The sequence below is a fragment of the Salmo trutta genome, chromosome 15, assembly GCF_901001165.1.
Source record: "Salmo trutta chromosome 15, fSalTru1.1, whole genome shotgun sequence".
Taxonomy (NCBI): domain Eukaryota; kingdom Metazoa; phylum Chordata; class Actinopteri; order Salmoniformes; family Salmonidae; genus Salmo; species Salmo trutta.
Genome location: NC_042971.1, coordinates 43,337,543 through 43,361,140, shown reverse-complemented (window position 1 = coordinate 43,361,140; position 23,598 = coordinate 43,337,543). Strand labels below are relative to the sequence as shown.

General features: G+C 43.5%; 1 protein-coding gene across 4 annotated transcripts in view; it reads left to right on the top strand.

Moving 5' to 3' along the window:
- The first annotated feature begins 273 nt into the window (after window positions 1–273).
- LOC115149119 (kinase suppressor of Ras 1) overlaps window positions 274–23,598 on the top strand; it is a 38,413-nt gene continuing 15,088 nt past the window's right edge. For all 4 annotated transcript variants that reach the window (XM_029691655.1, XM_029691654.1, XM_029691653.1 and 1 more), the window contains exons 1-2: window positions 274–745; window positions 14,031–14,171. In XM_029691655.1, coding sequence (XP_029547515.1) covers window positions 536–745; window positions 14,031–14,171 — 351 coding nt within the window. In that variant the 5' untranslated portion in view covers window positions 274–535. The remainder of the gene's footprint in view (window positions 746–14,030; window positions 14,172–23,598) is intronic.

Genomic DNA, 23,598 nt, shown 5'->3' with positions numbered 1-23,598 from the left:
CACAATGCGGTTTGTTCTAATTCTGCAGTTTATAGCATGTCAAGTCCACAGGTTGTGGAGTATTGTGATATTGTTCGGATATGACTAGGTGGTTCACTGCAGTGGATCTCGGCATCATCCCTTCTTCTCTGGAGCGACACATTTCAGCTCAAGTTGATCGTGTGTGTGTGTGTGTGTGAGAGAGAGAGAGAGAGAGAGAGTGAGTGAGGTGCCCAGCCATAGTGAAGGACTCCGTTTCCCAAACTGCAACGCGTCCCATGATGTTTCCAACAGCTGACAGACGGTGAAAGCCTGGGCGAGAGCTGTCAGGGAGGGAGAGATCGGAGTCTCTCCGCGGAACGGGCAGAAAACACAACCCGAGCACTGTTGGATTTTGGATTGCTTTGAACCAGGATATTGATATCGAGCAATTTCTATTGCTCTGTCCGAATTTTGAGACATTTGTTAAGTTCAATAATATTGCGTCGTTGGTGCATGTGCATTTGAACATTTACAGTTTGCATCTACCCCCTAAAGCCGTGCCCAATGCCGAGGAATGGATAGTGTGTCTGAGAAAGGTGGAAAGATGGTCGAGAGTGATGAGCAGTCGGAGAGGGATAGTGGCGGTGGCGCAGCGATGGCAGCTCTACACCAATGCGAACTCATCCAGAACATGATTGAAATCTCCATCTCCAGTTTACAGGGGCTCCGGACGAAATGCGCCGCGTCCAACGACCTCACACAGCAAGAGATACGTACTTTAGAGGTAATTAACTACTGAAAACGGATAAATACTGCGGTCCAAACTGCGGAGTCATGTATGTCCAGCTCAGTTCTGGGCTGCAGCTCTTTGGTGTCTATGCGAGGCGCCCCATCAGTTTCCTTCTATTTTGCACAATACACTGCAGCTGTATTGCGCGATGCTATGCATGATTATTTAAAGACCAGTCCTATGTTTACACATACTGTATACACTGTGACTTCCCACATAGGCTAGGCTATTGATATGCTATAAATAGACTTGTCACTGACGTTTATCTGGTTATTATTGTGACCTCTTTATGTAGGTGAAATATTTGTCTGGAACTCCGGATATTTTGCAGCAATGTAACGTCAGCTAATGGTGCAGTTGAAATCAAACGGGCCAAATTCCTCACATCAATCTCATGATGTCATTGTCTTCCTCTTTTTATTTTCATTATATTATTGGTCACTATTCCGCATTTCTTCATCAGACAAGCCAAGTTTGGGTACAAGACAAAATGCAGAATTAAATGGCAGAGCATTTCTCGGCAATGGTAAACACCCCTCATGCCAATAATCCTGATCAATTCCCCGACCATAACTCTGAGCCAATTAAGGCCAAGGTGTCGATATTGACAGTGTTCACTGCCTAATGCGTTCCCTGCACCTGTCTGTGGATCCAAATTCATTTCAGTCATGTCGGGGATAACTTGGTTAGCATGTGTAAACAATTCTGATGAACCAACCAGGGGTTAAATTGTGCATAGGGTGATGGCCTACGTATAGGCTCCGGTCTTTAGGCCTATACTATGGTAGTGTGCACTAGTTTACTGTAGTATGCACTTGGAAAATATTATCATAAGAATAATAGAATAGGGAAATTGTATTATACAGCAATATCATGTTTGTGGGTTTAGATAGATGAGAATACTCTCATGACATTGGTCCGGCCTGCATTCAGTCACCAACACACACAAATATATACTGTATAAATCTAGCCATACTCTGCATGCAAATTAAATAAAATACTGATATCAGTGATATATGCATGATCTAAACATCTGAATGCTATTTTCAGTATGGTGTTTGAATTTGAGGAAAGCACATGCTACTACTCTTCCACTCCAGATTGAGATCACTTAATTGGTCAATTGAACAAAAGGTCCAAATCAAATTGGACTTCCACTTTTAACCCAACCCCTCCGAAAGACACGCATACATACACTCAGTGGCCAGTTTATTAGGTACACCACCTATTAAAATAAATAGTTAGCTCTTACAGACAGTGAATCACGTGGCCCTGGCTTTTTATATAAAGCAGGCAGACAGGCATCGAGGCATTCAGTTACTGTTCGATTGAACGTTAGAATGGGCGAACAAGTGACCTAAGCGACTTTGAGCGTGGTATGGTCGTCAGTGCCACTGGTCGTCAGTTCCAGTATTCCAGTGTTCACTGAGAATGGTGGACAAACAAACAAATATCCAGTCAGCGGCAGTCCTGTGGGCCAAAACAGCTTGTTGATGAGAGTTCGAAGGAGAATGGCAAGAATCGTACAACTAACAGGCGGCCCACAAACAGGCAAATACCAGCGCAGTAAAACAGTGGTGTGCACAACGATATCTCGGAACGCACAACTCGTCGATCCTTGTCACGGATGGGCTATTGCAGCAGACAACCACACCTTTTACCCCTCCTATCAGCTAAAAACAAGAAGAGGCTCCAGTGGACACGTGATCACAAACACTGGACAATTGAGGAGTGGAAAAACATTGCCTGGTCCAACGAATCCAGGTTCCTGTGGCGTCATGCATGAGTCCATGGCCCCATCCTACCTGGTGTCAATAGGTACGGACTAGTGGTGGTGGTGTAATGGTATGGGAAATGTTTTCCTTACACATGCTAGGTCCCTTTACCAATTGGGCAACATTTCAATGCGATACCCCATCCCATCTGGTTTGGGCTTAGTGGGACTATCATTTGTTTTTCAACAGGACAATGACCCAACACACCTCCAGGTTGTGTAAGGGCTATTTGACCAAGAAGGAGGGTGATGGAGTGCTGCATCAGATGACCTGGCCTCCACAATCATCCAACCTCAACCCAATTGAGATGGTTTGGGATGAGTTGTACCGCAGAGTGAAGGAAAAGCAGCCAACAATTGCTCAGCATATGTGGGAGCTCTTTCAAGACTGTTGGAAAAGCATTGCAGGTGAAGCTGGTTAAGAGAATTCCAAGAGTGTGCAAAGCTGTCATCAAGGTAAAGGGTGGCTACTTTGAAGAATCTCAAATATAAAATATGTTTTGATTTGTTTATCACTTTTTTGGTTACTACATGATTCCAAATGTGTTATTTCATAGTGTTGATGTCTTCACTATTATTCTACAATGTAGAAAATAGTAAAGATAAAGAGAAACCCTGGAATGGTGCTGTACATATACAGGTTTTTGGGGAATTGCGGGGGCTGCCACACTTGGCGTCTGGGGAGCTGTTGTCATGGGAGGTTAAGTGCCTTGCTCAAGGGCACAACGGCAGCCAATGGCATCTAGGATTTGATACCAGCAAATCTCTGGTTGCCAGCTCACTTCCTGGAAGATTTTTCCTTTCTGGCTCGCATCTCTAACTGCTAAGCTACCTGCCGCCCCAGATGTTTTTGAATAGTGCATTTACTTTTCGTACTTCTTCAACATCTGAGTTGTTAAAAGGCTGGGTCTATTTGAGTGGTTATTGGACTGAATCACTAGTTCTCATTAACCTGTTTCAGGACAAAGAAAGACCTCAAGTAAGTGTTAGAAATAGAAAGCAATGAGTGAGTGATATATGCTTTCTACAGTAGGCCTATCACTGCACCACTCAAACTGCCACTTTCATTTCTTCCTTCACTCTGGGCCAGGCTTCCTGTTCATTCAGGATGTCCGTCTCCCCAGTATATTGGGCCACACTGGTAAGGGCTCATTATCGCTGAAGAAAAAGGACTTTAAAACCGGAAATGGTCATTCAGAAGCCACGTTCCTCCAGGCTGTACATGCTCTGATCCCATCTTCACACACACCCTGAACCAATCAAATGTGGGGGGGTTGGAAGAATCTGGGTAGTATTACAGCACCAAACTTCCGTTCTAGTTTTAGTCACAGTATTTCACAGGTACAAAAGCCATAACCATCTGGTTGAATCACACCCATCTGTTTGTATGAGAAGATGGTAGTGACAATTGGAACAGAGAGAGGGGCTGTTAACCACAAGTCCCCCGGATCTGTCTTGGACTTGACCATGAAATCCTAACTGGAAGAAATCTGACAAGCCTGTCTCAGCTTGACACTCCCAAAACGGTCCACAAGTGTTCCCATGAGTACCGTGTACAACAGCAGAGTGGAAAATATAAATTGTCAATACAGCTAAATGGCCTAACGGCTCAGTTAATTTGTGTGATGAATGAGAGAAGTGAATAGCGACGGGTGAAAGTGGCTGTCACACTTGTGGTGCTAAACAGGGGTGTCTCTCCCAGAGACCCGCACTTGAGCGCAATCAAGAGGCTTGAACTCACATTAGATTCTAACTGAAAGAGCTTTATTATGGCACTCCAACCATGGCTGTTTTTTTGCAGTGTGCCTTGCCGGTGAAAAGATAATGGTGCTTTGCTCTCCAAGTGGAGTACCGCAAGGTGGTGCTTCAGTTTTCACACACTAATCCCTGTCTGAAGCATGATATCCTCTCACACAAATAAAATACTAATATATCTTGATTACATAAGTATTCACACCCCTGAGTCAATACATGTTAGAATCACCTTGGGCAGCGATTACAGCTGTGAGTCTTTCTGGGTAAGTCTCTCTCTAAGAGCTTTACACACCTGAATTGTACAATATTTGCACATAATCCTTTAAAAAAAAAATTCAAGGTCTGTCAAGTTAGTTGTTGGTCATTGCTAGACAGCCATTTTCATTCTTGCCATAGATTTTCAAGCAGATTTAAGTCAAATCTGTAACTCGCCACTCAGGAACATTCAATGTTGTCTTGGTAAGCAACTCCAGTGTAAATTTGGCCTTGTGTTTTACGTTATTGTCCTGCTGAAAGGTGAATTTCTCTCCCAGTGTCTGTTGGAAAGCAGACTGAACCAGGTTTTCCTCTAGGACTTTTCCTGTGCTTAGCTCTATTCCTTGCCGATGACAAGCATACCCATAACATGATGCTTGAATATACTAAGAGTGGTACTCAGCGATGTGTTGCATTTGCCCCAAACATAACACTTTGTATTCAGGACAGTTCATTTTCTGTACAGGCTTCCTTCTTTTCACTCTGTCATTTAGGTTAGTATTGTGGAGTAACTACAATGTTGTTGATCCATCCTCAGTTTTCTCCTATCACAGCCATTAAACCCTGTGACTGTTTTAAAGTCAACATTGACCTCATGATGAAATCCCTGAGCGGTTTCCTTCCTATCCGACAACTGAGTTAGGAAGGACACCTGTATCTTTGTAATGACTGGGTGTATTGATACACCATCCATAGTGTAATTAATAACTTCACCATGCTCAAAAGGTATATTCAATGTCTGCTTTTTTATTTTTACCCATAGGTGCTCTTCTTTGCGAATTAACTGCTCGACTGAGGGACCTTACAGATAATTGTATGTGTGGGGTACAGAGATGAGGTAGTGATGTTAAACACTATTATTACACATAGAGTGAGGCCATGCTGTCACGAATATCTTCGTCTTCTGACGATATAACGAAATCGTCGTCGGAAAAGGATGACCAATACGCAGCAGAGTCGATATAGTTCATCTTGAACATTTAATTAAATCAACACGAATACAACAAACAAGAAAACGAACGATAAACTGACAGTCTGGCAAAGCCTAGGGCTGAACACAGAACAATCACCCACAAATCACAAACACACCCTTATATATGGGACTCTCAATCAAAGGCAGATAGACAACACCTGCCTTCAACTGAGAGTCCCAACCCCAATTAACCAACATAGAAACACACTCACCAGACTAGACATAGAAATACATAAACAGACTATAAACCAAAACCCCAGAAATACTAAATCAAACACCCCCTTTGAACAAACACACCACCCTGAACCACATAAAACAAATACCCTCTGTCACGCCCTGACCAAACTACAAAACAATTAACCTTATATACTGGCCAGGACGTGACACATGCAGTCCAGGCAACTTATCATGTGACTTGTTAAAAACATTTTTAATCCTGAATTTATTCAGGCTTGCCACAACAAAGGGGTTGAATACTTATTGACTCAAGACATTTCAGCTTTTCATTTTTTATTAATTTGCAAAATTTTCTAGAAACATATTTCCACTTTGACATTATGCCATTATTATGTGTAGGCCAGTGACATCAAATCTCAATATAATCTATTTTATATTCAGGCTGTACAACAGAAATGTGAAAAAAGTCAGGGGGTGTGAATACTTTCTGAAGACACTGTATGGTACATGAAACGTTACTCTTAAAGAGCTTGAACAGAGTTGATAGCTTACTGGCTGTAGGTTATTAATGTCTCTTGATATCAATTTTCATCAATGAGTGTTTTGGATGAATGCATCTCCATGTTATGTGCAGATAATCCATCCATGAGCCTACCTACCGATCAGCAGCTAGACATGCATCATTATCTGTTTTGTCTTCTCATGATGTTGGAAAGAGTTTTGCTCTGCGGCTTGTGGTGTAAGCTATTGTGGCTGTTTCTATATTTAGGCAGCATTCTTCCTACGCATTTTCAGTGTTGGTTGTTAAGTAAGAAAATCAAATGACGTGCTGGGAGGGGAGGGGAGAGCAGGGAGGAAAGGGGGGAGATCAAAGCAAATCAGCTGGGCTGCTTCGTTTGACATGGCAACCGCTGTGTCTGTCAGAGGCCTAGGAGACGGCCGGGGAGAATATGGCTATCACCACAGAAGACACACAAGCAAATGATTGCAGCAATAACCACCCTATTTCTGTTTCCTATTTTATTATTGGTAAAGCAAACTGTGTAATCCAGCAGTCAGCTTGCATGGTGTGGAAATCATGGTGGTTTTAGCCCAGCAGGCAGCCTTTGAGCTATACTTAAACGTATTGAGGATGCAGCGTTGCTCTTTGTCTGTTAATTCGGAGGTCTGCAGTATTTGTGTAATAGGAAAGGAGGATTTGCATGAAATGGCTCCTCAATGTATGGAGGGCTGTATGGGCTCCCGAGTGGTGCAGCGGTCTAAGGCACTACATCTCAGTGCTAGAGGCGTCACTACAGACCCTGGTTCGATCCCAGGCTGTATCACAACCGGCCATGATTGGGAGTCCCATAAGGCGCCGCACAATTGGCCCAGCGTTGTACGGGTTAGGGGAGGGTTTGGCCCGGGTTTGGCTGTCATTGTAAAATAAGAATTTGTTTTTAACTGACTTGCCTAGTTAAATAAAGGTTGAATACATTTTTTAAAAGTAGGCTGCAAGGGGTTTCTTTGCCCTATTCAAACAAGCTTCCTTCCTTTCTTTTATCCTTCCTTCCTTGAAGTGGGAAACTGATATGACATTATTAGATTTGGTGAGAGCATTCATTATTTCCAGATCACATGTATTGTATTTGGAGAGCAGTTGCTCCTATACCTGTGTAATAACACTGTAGTTGCGTTGTAATTGCATACTAACAGCCTTTAGAGATGTTACTATTACTCATGTGCACTAAGGAACAGTCCCTTTTCCTCGTTCTTGTTAGAAGGGTTCTCTATATGTTTCTAAATTGAATTCAGTTTAATCTCAATTCCAAAATTCTGTGCCGCACAAAAGAGAATTAGGAGGCCCGATTTAGAGAATGATACAACACCAACTCAAACTCCCACTCTAAGTTCTATGGGAATTGCCTGGTTAGGTAATAATGCATGTTTGGTTTCAAATGTAACTCAGGAGAAGACAGTCATTAGCCCGCCCCCGTGCTGTTCTAACTCACTCATGTCAATGTGTAACCCATAACACTGCACAATGATCTTCTAATTGATGTGATGAGGCTACAATTGATTCAGGGGCTTGATGCAAATGCAATCCCTAGGTTGTGCTATTGTGTTGTATTTCCTGAGACGCCTACATGTAGCCTATGCCAGGAGATAACATGCAAAAACCTCTCTGGCACTCTAGTATCAGGCATTTGAGAAATGGCTCCCAGAATAGAGCTGTGTGCCACTGATTGGTGTAGGTTATGATACTGCAGCTCACTTACAGTACATCACTTTTAATGATATTGTGTCTTTCTCTATACTGTACACACTCTTAACTGTACAGACCTTTTAAGAACTGTGAAGAAGTGTGTGTACGTGACGTTTGCAATGCACGTGTGTGTGTGTGTGTGTGTGTGTGTGTGTGTGTGTGTGTGTGTGTGTGTGTGTGTGTGTGTGTGTAGTCCATGCTTTGGCCAGGGTTGTGTTGTTGGGGTGCTGGGGCGGTGGCTGGAGCAGGCCAAGGACTGACCTACAACATAAGGACAGAGGATTAGTGGCAGCAGCCAGCCAGTCCCCCTTCCACTTCCCCTCCCTGTGGGGTCAGTCAGCCCCAGTGATGACAGAGGAGGGGTCAGCGCAGCGGGCCATTGTCTCTGATAGTCACCCAGGGCGATGGGCGCTCAGCCCCATCACATAGCCCTCGTGTCACGTGACCCTCCCTCCCCGCACCACCCGTAACTGGGCCTCTGTCCATCGTGTCACCATGGTGGTGGGCGGGGGTGATTTGTGGCACCTTAATTTTATTACCTGGGTGCTGCTTAATATGCGGCAACACGTTACAGCTGTTTGTTAACATTTAAGGCCCAATACAAAGGCCTTAATGTTCCATGATCATTATCTCCCAGATCACAGTGCACACGGTGACACTGACTGGGCGCCCACATTTTATTAATGCTACCATGGACAGCATGGGGCCAGCAGATAAGGACAGATGAGGCTATAAGCGTAGAAACAATCCACAACGAAGCTTTCACGTTGTCCTGTGTGCTTGATGGTGATACTATTGTGTTCTTGTGCCTCCTCCAGTTATAAAGACAGATACAAATAAAAATGTTGGAAGAGACACAATTAAACACTTACACATTTATTTTGCATCTTTAAAATGTGTGGGCTTCTGGGAGGAAGATTCAGAACACTGACCACAGACAGTAGATGCCTTCACTGCTGTACAGTTCTGAGTGGACCAAAGGATAACGATACGTAATACAGGTGACAATAGAAACGGCTAAGAGTCGTGGAGTTCTTTTACCACCGATGACTCCAAATGTTTTAGCTCTGAGAAATCTGTTGTTACCTTCTCGTAGTCTAAGTTCTGTTTCCCTGGGGGAAAATAAATATTGCATAATTCTCCTGCAGAGATGCATTGATGTCATTGACGAAGACGTCGATGTAAGGTTGTCATCCAACGTTTATTAGAGTACAAGACGGTTTAGCTGAATTTGGAGGAAACAAGTGGAACAGTAGGACTTTGTCCCATGTGTCAGACCGGTGTTCTGGTGTCTTTCTGGCTGCTCTCTGGTGATTTGGTTCATATTGGCTGTCACTCATCTCCTCAAGGCACTAAAGCATTTCCATGGTGTTGTTTATCTCCATTTTCAGACTAACAGGTGGGATCTGGGGCTAGTCAGACCACCTCATCCCCCACCAGGCTCCAGTCTGAGTCCATGACTTCCATCCTCCTTAACTGATCACAAAACTGACTGCAGAATCTGTCTCTAAATCTAACTGGTACATTTTGAATCCCACGAAGTTACTCAGTAATACAACCCTATTTGAACACATATCTGTAGAATAGTGCAACGCTACTCCAGCTTTTTGTCTTTCTATAGGAATTGAGCTGTCATTCAGATGTTACCTAAACATCTAATAGTATGAAACTGCAGTTGTCTAGTCTGAGGTGTAATTTTAACGGATATTACACGTCGATGTGTACTGTCTGACCCTCTGTGTTTCATGTCTATGGGAAAATCCCACACTACAAAATGCTGCTGACGACTCTGGAGTGAGGTTGCTAGGTAACATGACGTCACTCTTGCACCAGTGTATTGTTCACTGTGCTGCCTGCGTGATCCCCATCTACCTGTGTGTGGGTGAATGTGTGGTGCTCGTGACAGGTGTCTCTGGTGCCCAACTACACAACGTCATGTTCCACAATGAGACTGCTGTCTCTACAACTCACAGTTGAACGATAAGAAGGGAAACCATTAATAAAATGTATGACTCGGGTAATCGAACCAGCGACGTTTTGGTGACTGGCCCAACACTCTAACTGCTAGGCTACCTGCCGCCCTACTCACTCCTGTACTACTGTTGTACCTCATGTTTCATGACCATTCAAGCTATACTGAGAGAAGTGCTGACAGAAGTCTACTTAATAATGCAGTCTCATTCCTGCTCTGTGGAAAAGTAATATTGAGCTTAAAAACTAAAGCTTACATCCTGTCTCTCCGCTAAAGGAAGACCCACAGATACAATGAAGAGAGCTAGTTGTCGGGAAGAAGAAGCTTACTGGCTCTCTTGTCAACCCACAGCATGAGCTCTTCTAATTGGCTAACCTCAAAGGTCAAATGCTTGCACCTAAAACAATGGTCACAGTCCAGACACATTGGGTCAGTATACAGAGTTGAGTGGCATAGTTCCCTTTAACCAGTCCTGTCAGACAATCTATATTTGAAGTGATTCAGTAAAATACTATTACCTTCAGTGGTCATGGTACTGTTGAGGCTTCAATGTGTCTAGTCACTAAGAAGATCCTGCTTCCCATTCATATATGTCCTTCTGTCTCTTTTCCCTTTGTGGTCCCTGAGTTCGTTGCTTCTAAAGATCATATCAAGTTCTCTTCAAGTCAACTTTCCTTACCACACATTTTCAGTTAATTGAAATACCAAATAGGCCGGGTTTCTTTGTCCCAGTCACACGACCAGGGGAAGAATGGAAATTGAGCTTATTGAGGAGGGATATCTATGCACTCAGTACAATTTAGAGCTTGGCAATTGGCAGCCGATGAGCTGGAGTGGTCTATGGAGAGCCCCTTGGCCCGGGGTGAGGTGTTAATATGTGCCCCGTCCTCACCCACACCTGACCTGACCCCTCCTTAGGTCCTCATCCAGATTGCTCTCTCCTTTTCTCTCTTCCTCTATTCTCTCTCTCTCTCTCTTCCTCCATGCTCTCTCTCTTCCTCTATGCTCTATCTCTTCCTCTATGCTCTCTCTCTCTCTCTCTTCCTCTATGCTCTCTCTTCCTCTATGCTCTCTCTCTCTCTCTCTCTCTCTCTCTCTCTCTCTCTCTCTCTCTCTCTCTCTTCCTCTATGCTCTCTCTCTTCCTCTATGCTCTCTCTCTTCCTCTATGCTCTCTCTTCCTCTATGCTCTATCTCTTCCTCTATGCTCTCTCTCTCTCTCTCTCTCTTCCTCTATGGTCTCTCTCTCTCTTCCTCTATGCTCTCTCTCTTCCTCTATGCTCTATCTCTTCCTCTATGCTCTCTCTCTCTCTCTCTCTCTCTCTCTCTCTCTTCCTCTATGCTCTCTCTCTCTTCCTCTATGGTCTCTCTCTCTCTTCCTCTATGCTCTCTCTCTTCCTCTATGCTCTCTCTCTTCCTCTATGCTCTCTCTCTTCCTCTATGGTCTCTCTCTCTCTCTCTCTCTCTCTCTCTCTCCTACTGTCTCCTCTCGCCTGCAGTGGAGAGGCTTTTGTTAACCTCTGCCGCCGAGCCAAGCTGCCTCTTACATCCCAAGGCCACATTTTCTCTCGCCGAATAGTGTGGCTGAGCATGTTTCTGAGCGGTGTGTACTACAAGAGTGTGTGTGTGTGTGTGTGTGTGTGTGTGTGTGTGTGTGTGTGTGTGTGTGTGTGAGTGAGTGAATGAGCTAAAAAAAAGGCATGTTTTGCTCATTGTTGCTCCGGCTCTTGAGAGGTGACTGGTGGGTAGAGTGGAGTGAGACCTGGTGGTGCCGTGCAGCGTGGTGCTGCTTGCAGCCTGCTGTAATGGACACTCAGATGGAAAGGGAGATAAGGAGACAGTATACTGGAGCCCAGCGCTATGCTCAGTTGAGAAGGCCAGTGCAAACTAATACCATAGTGCTGTGAGATTTACTCATAGGAACACTGTATCTGGTAGTAGTCTGGGAAGGCTGGGGCAGGGTGGAGCCTGCTGTGTCCTTATAATGTTGCTATATTAATGTTGTGGTAATGCTCTAGTGTAGAATTCTCTGGACAAGTTGTAAATCACAGACCACTGTATGTTCAGACTTGTCATTAACTTAACACGTCCCTCGTCTGTTTTCTTTTTCCACTGTCATGTCCCATACAAAGACTTGATATCCCAGTGTTCATTTGCACAATCACCACCAGGGCAGCAGTGTCAGGTGTGCTGTTTGGATGGTACACAGCAGTGATGTTGTGATGTATATCAGTACATCCGATATCAGGTGAGGGGGCATGTCCCTTGGTGTGGGGGGGGGACTTGGCATGTCAGTGACTGAGGCTTCAGTCATTAAAGTGCTGATTAGCAGACACAGGTGGCGGAGGGCTGGGGAGGTGGCGGCAAGGTTGGGGTGTGTGTGTGTGCGTGTGCGTGTGAGAGTGAGTGAGTGAAAAGGATGACTGGCTTTATGGTCAGCAGCTGCATGGTAACAGGGCGTGCTGTGCGTCAGTGAGCTGCTCCCCTGGGCACTGGTGAAAGGGCCATCTCAGCGGGTGAGCCCTCCTCCCTGATGTCAGCAGCACAGGCCTCATCCTTTCTCCTCTCCCCTCAGACTGCACTGCTCCCTGCGTCATCACCAGCCACCACAACACAGTGCTGCCACAACCTGTTCTCAGAGAGGGAGGGAAAAGGAGAGGGAGAGAAGGAGAGAGACCGGGAAGAGGAGAGACATAGAGAAGGGGACAAGAGACGTAGAAAGACAGAGAGATAGGCAAGTTGGAGGGGGTTGTGAGGGGCAGATCCTCACCCCTAGCTGCCTGTCTCTGTGTCCAGCCTGCCGCTCTGCGGCTTCCTCTCTGCAGAGCTGGAAAATGAATGTGGTAGCCAGCGCTCTGTTTGTTTGTAGAGGATCATGGTGGAGTGCTTTCACACATTCTGCAATGTAAGCATCCTCCCTGTTTTTGTTTATTATGTGAACAGCCTATTACGTATTTTAATATGAAACATGGACCCCATGGTCCTGACGGACAGATGAAAGAACAATGTGATACCTGGGTTAGCACCTAGAAAAACAAAAGCTCATGGGGCGAGGGGGGGACGGGGGGGGACAGGGGGGGGCGAGGGGGGACGGGGGGTAATTTTTTATGTGTTGGCTAAGAGGCGGCCTGCTAGCCTCACTGTGAACTTTGTCTCCCAGGACTGTGATGTCACTGTTCTCCTGCTTTCAGCCACTGCAATGTTCAAATGACACTTGGTTGCCATGCCAGCGGTGCAGACACCCTCATGAGAAGGCCAGCTCGCTATTCCCTTCCATATAATAACAGCTATTTATATCTATTTGACAGCCCTGCTTTTCTGACTGCCTGTGTGGGAACATGGATGGAGGAGAAACGCCACATTGTAGAATGAATAAATGTGTCTGCGAGATTGGAGTAATTTGTTTCAGATTGGCCTCTCCTCATGTTCTGGGAGAAAGCTCCAGAAGGATGGTGTGTGTCCGTGTGTGTCTGGTGCTGGTTCATCTCCCCAGTGTTCTACCACAGTCCACACATAAGAGAACAGCACGCTCCCTCGTTGTCTCTGGGGCAGCCATGTTTGTTTTATAGGATTCATTTTTTTTGTCCTTGTCCAATATTTGACAAGGGGCTTTGCATCTGCTAAATCTCCAGCATAAAACCCATGATATAAACATGACTTGACATTTTCAGTGGCCGTCTAATTCTGGCTTTCATTTACCAGTTAATATGTACACTGTCTATGGTAGGTCTTCTGTTTAGTTAATCAGTTATTCAATGATTTGAATATGCAAGGAATAGTTATGGAAGCATGACGCACAAAGAATAATTCAGCAACATATAATCAGAGCAAAAGGAATAATTAACATTTCAATGAACGTATCCCTGGTATATAATATTTACTATGTACTATTTCCGCAAAGAACGATTGTGCATTCACATTTTGCATACCATAATTTCTGTAGTTATGCTTCCACTGTTCAATGGGCTCATGGCTTTTTTCAATTCACCTATATTGTCACACTAAACTACACACTTGACAACACAGTGAAGAGTAGCAGATATCCTGCAGGCCAGAACGGGTGCTCTAAATCATCACTCTAACCTGCCCCTCCTTTCTCTGTTGGTGCTCCTCTCTGTTGCCCCCTGCAGGTGAAGCTGATGAAGTACATCTGTAAGCAGCTGCAGGTTAAGCAGAAAGTGCCGGAGACAGAGAGGCCTCAGGCCTTGGACAGCTACCCACGGCTGGGGGACTGGCTGCGCACCGTCAACCTGAGACCTGAGCTCATTGAGGTAGGTTCTAAAAGTGTGTGTGTGTGTGTGTGTGTGTGTGTGTGTGTGTGTGTGTGTGTGTGTGTGTGTGTGTGTGTGTGTGTGTGCCACTGTCTGTCTGCATGTTGGTGCAAATGTTAGTATGTGTACAGGGCTTATTTTGTAATGACAGACTCTGATAAACCCATTCCTTTCTTGTCATAGAGCACTAATGTTTAGGTCTGATCAATTCTAGCAGTGTCTTGCAATAAAATGTGCTGGTTGAATGCTGTATGGGGAATTACATGCCTAAATATGACTCTTCATGTGAAAGGATTGTTTGTAAGGATAGCAAATGTAGAATATAGCCATCCAAGTCTCATGGGTTTGCAGCCTCATGGATCTTAAATCATGCAGTTTAGTGTCCTAAGAAATTATACTGTTGTAACCAAGAGCAATTTCAAATGGTAGATGATGCATTTTTTTTGTCTCAGTTTTGAAGCCACAAACCAAGAATGTTGAACACATTTCAGAGAACAGGCTGCTACTGTGTGACCTTGACTCACCATTTTACAGTCCATTACAACAGTCTGAAATCCACTGCAGGAGCCCATACAGAGAGGCTAGACCACTGTTGGCTGCTGCTCTGTGTCTGCATGTCCTCAGCTCTCATTAGGTCCCTCAGGCATGTGCTGTCCCAGCCAGCCAGGCTGGATACGAGCTACTAGCTAGGCTAGGCTGTAGCCTAGCTATGGCCAGGCCTGGAGGGGGCAGGTCAGGGGAGAGTGGTGCTCTGTTGTCTACTTACTAGTGTTGTTTTGGCTGAGAGGCTCCCGTCACATTCCACACACTCTGGATGGACCCCAGATACGCCACCACCCCTAGTCCATCGCGCTCCCACTCCCCCCAGCTCTCATCATTGCTCTATTTTTACTCATTGGCCAGTGAGGGATCTGTCTGTGCCCCGTGAAACGATTTTGGAAATATAGACCTGTAAACACACAGCATATGAAGTTTGTATTCCAAACTTCACCTTTTGGAAGCTGTTCAATAGACAAGTTTCCAAGTCAAATGTGCTCTCATTCTGTGCTGTATGGTCCTGCCTGACAGAAATGCATAGAGTAACATGTTTTATATGTTGTAGCTATTGTAATCTGCTCTAAGGAAAACAAGTTGGCTTAGACATCGACATTACTTTTTGTGGGGGTCCAAGGTTCCTTAAAGGATTTTGTATCTCTAGCCGTTAGTTTTGCAATTAAGTCAAAGGGGCAATCACAGATTATCATGATATTTTGCCTCAAATCCAATATGGTGTCCAAAATCAAATTTGGCTGCCATAATAACATTTGATGGAGGTTAAATCACCTGTCAATAAGAATTTTGCAACGTAGGCATTTTTTCAGAATTGTGTACAACGCTCATGCCTATAAAGACTGTTGGTGTGAATCAATTTTATTCTGAATCCAATAAGGCCAACATGATTACACTCAAACACATTAACCTGTATATAAGTAGCCCTTGTTAATTTTGATTGTGTTATTCTGTCTTTAAAATGGTTTCATAAGGCTTTTGATATATCTAGGACTATGAGTGGCACTGCCATACCTCTTTTGTGTTTGAATAGCCGACGCCAACTAATTTTTCAATGTGTGTTTTCATGTTTTAATCTCATTCACACACTTACAGCATATCAACAATGGGCAATTCCACCAAATATAATAACAAGCCTTTCACGACCAGTGGTGGAAAAAGTACTCAATTGTTATACGTGAGCAAAAGTAAAGATGCCTTGATAGAAAATTACTCAAGTGTCACGGCCGTCGTGTTGATTGGACCAAAACGCAGCGGGTATGTGAATGCTCATATTTACTTTTATTGAACGTACACGAAACAAGAAAACGACCACTAAACAGTTTTGCAGGCTAACCATAGCAGTGCAAAAACAACTTCCCACAAAAGACAGGTGGAAAAAGGGCTACCTAAGTATGGCTCCCAATCAGCAACAACGATGTACAGCTGTCCCTGATTGAGAGCCATACCAGGCCAACACAAAGAAATACACAACATAGAAAAACATAGAAATACAAAACAGAACAATACCCAAAAACCCCGACAACACAAAACAAACACACCCCTGCCACGCCCTGACCAAACTACAATAACAAATAACCCCTTATACTGGTCAGGACGTGACATCAGGTAAAAGTGAAAGTCACCCAGTAAAATATTACTTGAGTAAAAGTATTTGGTTTTAAATATACTTAAAAAGTAAAAGTATAAATCATTGCAAATTCCTTATATTAAGCAAACCAGACCGCACAAATGTTAGTGTTTTTTTTTTTTTTTACGGGTAGCCAGGGGCACACTCCAACACTCTGATATAATTTACAAACAAAGCATTTGTGTTTAGTGAGTCTACCAGATCAGAGACAGTAGGGTTGACCAGGTTTGTTCTCTTGATATGTGCATGAATTGGACCATTTTCCTGTCCTGCTAAGCATTCAAAATGTAACGAGTACTTTTGGATGTCAGGGAAAATGTATGGAGTAAAAAGTACATTATATTCTTTAGGAATATAGTAATGTAAAAGTTGTCAAAAATATAAATAGTAAAGTAGATATACTGAAAAAAACTACTTAAGTAGTGCTTCAAAGTATTTTTACCTAAGTACTTTACACTACTGTTCACGACACAAGGACACAGTAGCGTAACCAAGTTACAGGAAAGCAACCGTAATACATTTGGCCGTGGGTGGTTGGCATTGATTACGGACTGGGGCAGGCCCAGCAGGAGATGTGGAGAGTGACAGAACCTGTGAGGGTGACCTCGGGTTACTGAGATGTTAGTTAGAATGTAGCTAGGTCACAGGCTATGACTAAGAAGCATTGGCTGTGAGGGATGTAGCACAGCTCCACACATATACAGTTGAAGTCGGAAGTTTACATACACTTAGGTTGGAGTCAATAAAACTCATTTTTCAACCACTCCACAAATGTCTTGTTAACACACTACAGTTTTGGCAAGTCGGTTAGGACTAGAGGTTGACCGATTAATCGGATTTTCAAGTTTTCATAACAATCGGTAATCGCTATTTTTGGACCCCGATTGTCCAATTTTTTTATTTAATTTATTTTTAAAATATATTTTTACACCTTTATTTAACTAGGCAAGTCAGTTAAGAACACGTTCTTATTTTCAATGACGGCCTAGGAACGGTGGGTTAACTGCCTTGTTCAGGGGCAGAACGACAGATTTTTACCTTGTCAGCTCGGGGATTCGTTTTTGCAACCTTCCGGTAACTAGTCCAACACTCTAACCACCTGCCTTACATTGCACTCCACGAGGACCCTGCGTGGCAGGCTGACTACCTGTTACGCGACGGCAGTAAGAAGCCAAGGTAAGTTGCTAGCTAGCATTAAACTTATCTTATAAAAAACAATCAATCTTAACATAACGGTCGCCGAGAGCCGATGGGCTCCGGATTTGCCTGTTTTGGGGGGCCACTGGGCTCCAGTGTCAACATGGCACTTGGAAAAACTTGTTGGCTCACGTTTAAAATCGAGACCGGTTCCAAACGTCCAACCGTCGCCGAGAGCCGATGGGCCCCGGATTTGCCTGTTTTGGGGGGCCACTGGGCTCCAGTGTCAACTTGGCACTTGGAAAAACTTGTTGGCTCACGTTTAAAATCGAGACCGGTTCCAAACGTCCAACCGTCGCCGAGAGCCGATGGGCCCCGGATTTGCCTGTTTTGGGGGGCCACTGGGCTCCAGTGTCAACTTGGCACTTGGAAAAACTTGTTGGCTCACGTTTAAAATCGAGACCGGTTCCAAACGTCCAACCGTCGCCGAGAGCCGATGGGCCCCGGATTTGCCTGTTTTGGGGGGCCACTGGGCTCCAGTGTCAACTTGGCACTTGGAAAAACTTGTTGGCTCACGTTTAAAATCGAGACCGGTTCCAAACGTCCCGTGTGGCTCAGTTGGTAGAGCATGGTGTTTGCAACACCAGGGTTGTGGGTTCGATTCCCACGGGGGACCAGTACGGGAAAAAATGTATGAAATGTATACATTCACTACTGTAAGTCGCTCTGGATAAGAGCGTCTGCTAAATGACTAAAATGTAAATGTAAAAATAATCACTAGTTAACTACACATGGTTGATGATATTACTAGTTTATCTAGCGTGTCCTGCGTTGCATATAATCGATGCGGTGCCTGTTCATTTCTCATCGAATCACAGCCTACTTCGCCAAACGGGGATGATTTAACAAGCACATTTGCGAAAAAAGCACTGTCGTTGCACCAATGTGTACCTTAACATCAATGCCTTTCTTTAAAATCAATACACAAGTATATATTTTTAAACCTGCATATTTAGTTAATATTGCCTGCTAACATGAATTTCTTATAACTAGGGAAATTGTGTCACTTCTCTTGCGTTCCATGCAAGCAGTCAGGGTATATGCAGCAGTTTGGGCCGCCTGGCTCGTTGCGAACTGTGTGAAGTCCATTTATTCCTAACAAAGACCGTAATTAATTTGCCAGAATTGTACATAATTATGCCATAACATTGAAGGTTGTACAATGTAACAGCAATATTTAGACTTAGGGATGCCACCAGTAAGATAAAATACGTAACGGTTCCGTATTTTACTGAAAGAATAAATGTTTTGTTTTCTAGATGATAGTTTACGTATTCGACCATATTAATGACCAAATGCTCGTATTTCAGTGTGTTATTATGTTATAATTAAGTCTATGATTTGATATTTGATAGTGCAGTCTGACTGAGCGATGGTAGGCAGCAGCAGGCTCGTAACCATTCATTCAAACAGCACTTTCGTGCGTTTGCCAGCAGCTCTTCGCTGTGCTTCAAGCATTGAGCTATAAATGACTTCAAGCCTATCAACTCCCGAGATTAGGCTGGTGTAACCGAAGTGAAATAGCTAGCTAGTTAGCGGGGTGTGATCTAATAGCGTTTCAAACGTCACTCGCTCTGAGACTTGGAGCAGTTGTTCCCCTTGCTCTACATGGGTAACGATGCTTCGAGGGTGGCTGTTGTCGATGTGTTCCTGGTTCGAGCGCAGGTAGGAGCGAGGAGAGGGACGGAAGCTATACTGTTACACTGGCAATACTAAAGTGCCTATAAGAACATCCAATAGTCAAAGGTATATGAAATACAAATGGTATAGAGAGAAATAGTCCTATAATTCCTATAATAACTACAACCTAAAACTTCTTACCTGGGAATATTGAAGACTCATGTTAAAAGGAACCACCAGCTTTCATATGTCCTCATGTTCTGAGCAAGGAACTTAAACGTTAGCTTTTTTACATGGCACATATTGCACTTTTACTTTCTTCTCCATCATTTTGTTTTTGCATTATTTAAACCAAATTGAACATGTTTCATTATTTATTTGAGGCTAAATTGATCTTATTGATGTATTATATTAAGTTAAAATAAGTGTTCATTCAGTATTGTTGTAATTGTCATTATTACAAATACATTTTAAAAATGGGCCGATTAACCAGTATCGGCTTTTTTTGGTCCTCCAATAATCGGTATTGGTATTGGCGTTGAAAAATCATAATCAGTCGCCCTCTAGTTAGGACATCTACTTTGTGCATGACACAAGTAATTTTTCCAACAATTGTTTACAGACAGATTATTTCACTTATTATTCACTGTATCACAATTCCAGTGGTTCAGAAGTGTACATACACTAAGTTGACTGTGCCTTTAAACAGCTTGGAAAATGACAGAAAATGGTGTCATGGCTTTAGAAGCTTCTGATAGGCTAATTGACATCATTTGAGTCAATTGGAGCTGTACCTGTGGATGTATTTCAAGGCCTACCTTCAAACTCAGTGCCTCTTTGCTTGGCATCATGGGAAAATCAAAAGATATCAGCCAAGACCTCAGAAAAATAATTGTAGACCTCCACAAGTCTGGTTCATTCTTGGGAGCAATTTCCAAATGCCTGAAGGTACTATGTTCATCTGTACAAACAATAGTACGCAAGTATAAACACCATGGGACCACGCAGACGTCATACCGCTCAGGAAGGAGATGCGTTCTGTCTCCTAGAGATGAACGTACTTTGGTGTGAAACGTGCAAATCAATCTCAGAACAACAGCAAAGGACCTTGTGAAGATGCTGGAGGAAACAGGTACAAAAGTAAATATATCCACAGTAAAACGAGTCCTATATCAACATAACCTGAAAGGCCGCTCAGCAAGGAAGAAGCCACTGCTCCAAAACCGCCAGAAAAGCTTTGCTGCAGGAGAGACTGGTGCACTTCACAAAATAGATGGCATCATGAGGAGGAAAATGATGTGGATATATTGAAACAACATCTGAAGACGTCAGTCAAGAAGTTAAAGCTTGGTCACAAATGGGTCTTCCAAATGGACAATGACCCCAAGCATACTTCCAAAGTTGTGGCAAAATGGCTAAAGGACAACAAAGTCAAGGTATTGGAGTGGCCATCACAAAGCCCTGACCTCAATCCTATAGAACATTTGTGGGGAGAACTCAAAAAGCGTGTGCGAGCAAGGATGCCTACAAACCTGACTCAGTTACACCAGCTCTGTCAGGAGGAATGGGCCAGAATTCACCCAACTTATTGTGGGAAGCTTGTGGAAGGCTACCCAAAACGGTTGACCCAAGTTGAAGAATTTAATGGCAATGCTACCAAATACTAATTGAGTGTATGTAAACTTCTGACCCACTGGGAATGTGATGAAAGAAATAAAAGCTGAAATAAATCATTCTCTCTACTATTATTCTGACATTTCACATTCTTAAAATAAAGTGGTGATCCTAACTGACTTAAGACAGGGAATTTTTACTTGGATTAAATGTCAGGAATTGTGAAAACTGAGTTTAAGTGTATTTGGCTAAGGTGTATGTAAACTTCCGACTTCAACTGTACATCTGAAGATTATCCCTGGGCTTTGATGTTCAGTTAAAGGGTTGCAGAGGAGGTGGAGCTGATCAAGCATGGTGCACAAAGACCACTACTGTATCTCACAGATTCAGGATGGCATTGACATTGGAGAGGTGCAATTCCTATGACATGTGAAAATTCCAATGACATGTCAATGAGTGTCAGGTTGTGTTGGTTCTTTATAATGCCTTATGCACTTGTGTGGTTGCATTCACCCAGACACCATAACTGTCACCCAGTCAAAATATACAGAAACCCCTGGGCAGACAGGCAGGATGGTGGACATGATTGTCTGGAAGAAGTAATGTGCCAGCTCAATCCAAACAGGATAGAAGTGCACCGGAGCAATCCAATGTTCACCTTGTGCGAGAGAGATTTTTATGGTTATCAAAACTTTACACCAGGGTAAGTCTATACATTTACATTTTAGATTTTAGTCATTTAGCAGATGCTCTTATCCAGAGCGACTTACAGTAGTGAGTGCATACATTTCATTTCATGCATTTTTTGTTTTTTTTGTACTATACCTTAGTGTTTCTAAAATTCCGTATGGGAAAAATGAATGGTGTAAAAACGATTGGAACCATTTCCCTGTTTGCACACTAGGTTTTATGGGTATTATGACACCTCCACTGTGAGGCTCTATAAACACTACATCAAAAAACATGTGTAACAGTATGCATTTTTGTCAGGCTAGACCATACAGCACTGAATGAGAGCAAATTTGACTTGAAAAGTGATCTATTGAACAACTACCAAAAATGTACATTTACATGAGTCGTAAATATTAACAGTTGATATTTCTGCCTATTGTATCTGTGTGTTTATAGGTCTAAATGTCTAAAATGTAAGATATTCTAATGCTGTTTGTTTGTGTATGTAGGGCAGACAATTGACTTCTTGTATTCCAAATTTGAGCAATATCAGAGCTAGCAACATTCTGTTACATGAGCCTATGTGCCCCCCCCATATTTAACCACTTGCAGTAAAATATTTTTATACAACCATCCATTTATTATATGGAAGACCTTAGAGATCTGGAAAAGCATGGTTGCACTTGTTATACAAGAGGTAGGAGTAGCTCAAAAGCTAAAGCCCTTTTTGAAGATTGGCCACTAGCCTAACAAGCAAGGCTTACATAATGTTACATAACCAGCCAATCTGTGGATATCAAGTTGGGAGCCTCTTGCAGGTCTGTGTGTATCTTATGGTCTTAATTGAAAGTAATGCCAAAAGCCTCATTGTGACAGCACTCCTGGAAGCCGTCCAACTGGGTGAGCCTGCTTCTACATGTGAATGTAACCCAGACCGAACATATCCGAGAAACTGAAAATGTTTTTTGTTGCATAGAAAAGGAGTATTTTCTTGTCTTATACTGTTTTTCTAGAAATATCTTCTTAGCTTGTTGAGGCTGGTGAGACAATGGTTTTAGCTCTGTAAGGTTACAGGGTTCATTCCCATCCACACAATGTGCTTCAGGCAAGCAGGGGCTCCTCCTGACTCTGTGATCACACCTGTGTTGAACTTGAGGGTTAGACCTGGCCAGTGAGTCACAGACCCTGGAGTAGCCAGGCTGACATCAGCACTTTATGGGGAGAAGGCGGACTGTAGCCCGCTGTAGTCATACCCACACGCTTACCCCAACCCAGCCAGGTCCTCAGTATCACCTCTTCTCTCTGTGTCTCTGGCTACCTCACAGACTGACTGAGTTGTGTGCCTAGACCTGTACTGAAGGAGGCAGGGAGAGGGGGGAGGGAGAGGAGGAAGGGAGGGGCAGGGAAGGAAGAGCCAATGGCTTGGCTAAGAGGGAGGGAGAGATGGCTGGATAGTGGGGTTATTCGTGGTGTGTGACTTGAGGGTTGTGGAAGTAGTGGATTCCTCTCGCTGGAATGAGTAGATCTCTTCATCTACAGTTGGTTAACTCTTCCACATGGTATGTAAACAAAGCTATACAGCTCAATAATTCAGTAAGTATATTTAAAACCAAACGTGTTCCATCCGGTTGTAATATCTTATTTTTTTCTGGAGGCAGAATTTTTTTTTAACTAAAATGGTACAGAAACAACATGGATTTTCCTGCTGTTATGGCCTTCATGCCATCTTAAAGCGTCCAATTTTCAGCGGTGTGCCACTGTTTTTTGCTCATTGGACATTGTCATTTCACACAGCTCTTTGGGTTTTGACTGCACATGTCTAATCCCAGCACTGTGTTGGGCAGCCTGCAGAGTGTTGGGTTTGTTTGTTTAGAGGAAGGTTTCCTGATGGTTTGTGCCAGTGGTGATCCAACCTGAAGCACAAGACCCGGCTGTTTAGTGAATCCTCTTCTCATTTTCATGTCTCCCGGTTGAACCTAACTGTGTTGGTTGTGTTTGTGCACATGCTCACAGCTTGTCCTGAGGACATAGTTATTGGTTACAGCTCACCTTTGAGACATAGGGTGGTTCGGGGAGTCGAGAGTGGCTGGTAAAATAGGCTGTAATATAGAGGGTAGTCAACCCATAGATGAGGGGACAAAGGTA